General features: G+C 26.4%; 1 protein-coding gene across 1 annotated transcript in view; it reads right to left on the reverse strand.

Moving 5' to 3' along the window:
- The window catches only part of hfw (leucine-rich repeat domain-containing protein hfw), a 40159-nt gene that overhangs the window by 9374 nt on the left and 26915 nt on the right, over window positions 1–3870 (reverse strand). The window contains exons 2-5 of the mRNA XM_014422216.3: window positions 3099–3279; window positions 2708–3025; window positions 367–545; window positions 70–252 (exon numbers count right to left, since the gene is read on the reverse strand). Coding sequence (XP_014277702.1) covers window positions 70–252; window positions 367–545; window positions 2708–3025; window positions 3099–3279 — 861 coding nt within the window. The remainder of the gene's footprint in view (window positions 1–69; window positions 253–366; window positions 546–2707; window positions 3026–3098; window positions 3280–3870) is intronic.

Genomic DNA, 3870 nt, shown 5'->3' on the forward strand with positions numbered 1-3870 from the left:
AAGACAAAGACCCATAATATTATAATATGGAAATAAAATTTAACAAAAAATTGGAGTAGACTGACTTACTTGATTATTAGATACATCCAAATAAATTATATTTGCAGGAAGTGGCGGAAGTTCAGTCAATTGTAGGTTTGAACAGTTGACACTAAATTTAGCAGCTGGTTTACTATTTGATATTAGATAGTCAGTCCAATATGCTCTACATGTACAACTGGAATTCATTCCACTAGGACAAGCTTCATCCAACTATTTAAATAAGAAGAAAATAATAACATAATAATCTAAATTAAATTAGAAAGAATAATAATCTTTTTTTACAGAGATTCAAATTCAAAATTTTAAAATATTATAAATAAATACCGTTATTTGTTCCAGTATTTGAGATAAGGGCATGACATCAGTAGAATTAAACCAATGGAAGGACCTTTCAGTTAAACAGTTTGTAGATTCCTTATTATTGAATGTTACATTTGTGGTAGAGCTATCATTTCTCAATTTTATCAGAAGATTGACAATGTCTTTGCACCGAATTTTGTTACCTAAAACAGATTTTAATTTTAGAAAAAAAATTTAAAAATAAATTTGATGAATGAAGTCACTTCTTTGAATAGGAGTAAACATTGTTGACAGAAATTCTTGTTGAATAGAGACCAGGGCCCTGTTTCATAATGAACGCTAATAGTATTCGTTCAAAATCAAGTACAGAAACAACATGTTAATCACACTAATACTTATTTTTTTTCATAATAGGGAGGACTCTATTAGTGATATTACAGGAGTTAAAAAGTATTAAAATACAAGTTTATTATTGTAGAAGTCAGCATAATTGTATAAAGTTAAATTGACAAGACTAATAGTATTAGTTTGTACTTTATTATGAAACAGGGCCCAGAGGTTTCAAATAAATATTATAAATTTCAAAAATAATTAAATAAGTGAAAAGTAACCAAAAAAAAAAAAACTTTTCAAATTTCATATCTTCATAGAAAACCTTTCAAGTTTCTTTTAATGAGAGTAGTACATATTTGCACTGTTCCCAAATATAATGGGGTAGACAAAAATATTTAATAGGATTACATATACAATGATGTTTAACATATAATTTTAAAAAACAAAAATTAATAGCCCAAGTTGAGTATAGTGAAAATATCTTCTGTGTTAAATTTCCTGAATTCAGAAACTCATTTATTTAATTACATTTCGGGACCATGTTCCAAATTAAGGTACATTGCAATTTACATTAAATTTCTTTTTATTTAGCATTTTAATTGAATTTATTCATGCTCTTTATTATATTTCTAATAATTACTTTGTTAACATTTTTATCTTATTTTTTCAATTATAATATTGAATTATATTACATCTCTCCTGACTTAGTCCAATATTTTATATCTAATGGAAAACTAATATTGTCTGACACCTACTTAAAACATATATTAAAATTACTAATTCATTTGCAAAGTAAGAAGAGTTCTCATTTACATCCATTGTCAAAGAACTGTAATTAGGATTAAACTGATATCTAATTATAATAGCTTTACGTTTTCATTGTTCATAACTCTATTCAATTCTTTTGTTGAAGAAATTTCTATTGGTTCTATTTTACTTTAAAATATGGTTCATCAGTTTATTGTGTTACTTATATAATAATTATTATTTCCTAAAGCAATTTATATTTTTGATTTATTAATACGTCTAAATAATAAGTGCTTAAACTGTTTGTATCTGTCTTGAAATAAATTGCCAAAATTAAAGTGGATTATTTTTTAAAACTGTAATGTATAAACGAATTTCACAAAATGGGGGCTAAACCTAATCAACACAATCTATAACTAACACAGTTTTAAAGGAAATATCTGTGATACTGATTAAAAATATTTATTCATAAAATAATTTTAGAAGTTTAACATGCATATAAATTAGGTATCCTTATTGGTCAAGTAGATTCTTCAGTTTTAAAATATTAAAACTAGTTTTTTAATGTTACAGTATAATTTTATGGTTTAAAAATGGAAAATAAAATGAAGGAAAGAAATTTAGAAAATCACAAGAATTATGTATTATGATCTTCATATAGTTTATTCGATTATTACTGCTTTGGCCACATTAGAGATTAGAAAAAAGGCAGAGGCAGGAAAATTAAAACTCAGGAGGTTCTGGATTCATACGAATGATGTTTGCTAAATCAGTTTATCAAGGATGGTTGTACACAAAGTCATAGGGAATTATGGTATTTTTGGCCTCAATGTGGTACGATATGGCATTAATTTGTTGATACATATGTGATTATTCATTCTTAAATAATTTGAATGAAATAGTTTTGATGACTTTATTGGCATAAAATCTCGTACTACCTACTAATAAATCTAATTATTTTTTATATTGTGGCTTAGAGTAACAGCAAGAAATACCCAAATTCCAAATAATGAGTTTGGAAAATTGAAACAGGTCCCCAAAAATAAGGATGAACATACCTTGTTGTGGTATAAAATGTATATATATAATTATAGGTCTTTCTAAGAACATTATTTGTTTTTACATGTTTAATTTTGACAAAAGATTTTACATTAAAAAATCTAAAATTGGATATTGGTTGCAATTGCTTCAAGCTAAAGATAGCCACAGATATAAAACAATCAATTAATCATGGATTAGAAATTTATTTTAAATAATAGTAATATGATTGTGTTTATAAACTTACCACGGGAGATATCAAGGCTGAGATCCTTTTTTCTATTCTGTATTATGCTAGGGATCTTAGTCAAATTGTTCCTTGATACATCAAGAGTCTTCAATTCACTAAGTTTTGTAAATGTTTCAGCGTTGATATCAATAATACCATTTCCTGATAAGTTCATACAAGTGAGATTATTATTGCTAAAAAATCTGCCTTGTAGTTTACGAATTTTTCCATTTATAATGGACAATGACTGAAGCTTTGAATATTCTTCAAGTCTGAGATCAAAATTTTCAATAGTTGCGTTATAAATGCGAATACTTGTTACATTGAATCTTGCATCTAAAAACAAAGTTATTCATAACATAAATAAATAATATACTTATTAAATATTCTTTTATAGTAATATTATTACTTCGGCAACGAGAAAGGCAATCTCTGAATGATGAATATGAGGTAATATTACAGCCAATGATAGTCGAGTCTTTGCAATAACAATAATTGTTCCTGTTTGCTTTGCATTCTCCTTTAGATACGTTGGAACAGCAGTTACAAGGGATCACACACAAGAATATTAAAAGAAGCCACAGAGGCATCTGTAAAAAAAAAAAAAAAAAATTACTGAAGAATTGAATCGGTGGTCTGAGAAACGCTAAAGTCACAGAGACCAAATTTTTGGAATACAACAAAAACAATGCAGTGTGAATTAAAATGGTTCAAAGCTACAGAAAACAAGTAATGATTAAAATGTAACTAAATCTGAACCTAATATGTAACCTATTAAGACAATAAGAGTAAGAGTGTAACCTATCAACTTTATAAGAGGAATTTAATTTTAAATTTGCTTGACATATGGGGTTTCTCAAATAAATTAATTTTCACGGAATGAGGAAGGTGGTAATGCCCTTATAATATTATATTGTAAATATGTTCCAATAAATATACCAACAAAAAGATTTATAATCAAAATGTGACTAACTTTTAACCAATTATGTAAACATTAAAAGTCATTATTAAATTTGTTTGATGTATGGGGTTTCCCAAAACCAACAACTTTATGGAAATAAGGAAGATAATAATTACAAATAAATATGTTTAAAAAAACTACTAGTAAAAATGTTATAAAATCTGAACCTATTAAGTTGTTTCATTGATGGTCACTGGAGGAAACTAATGTTAGGCAAATA

Source organism: Halyomorpha halys, unplaced genomic scaffold (assembly GCF_000696795.3).
Source record: "Halyomorpha halys isolate HHAL.00 unplaced genomic scaffold, Hhal_1.1 Scaffold20.1, whole genome shotgun sequence".
NCBI classification, from domain to species: Eukaryota; Metazoa; Arthropoda; class Insecta; order Hemiptera; family Pentatomidae; genus Halyomorpha; species Halyomorpha halys.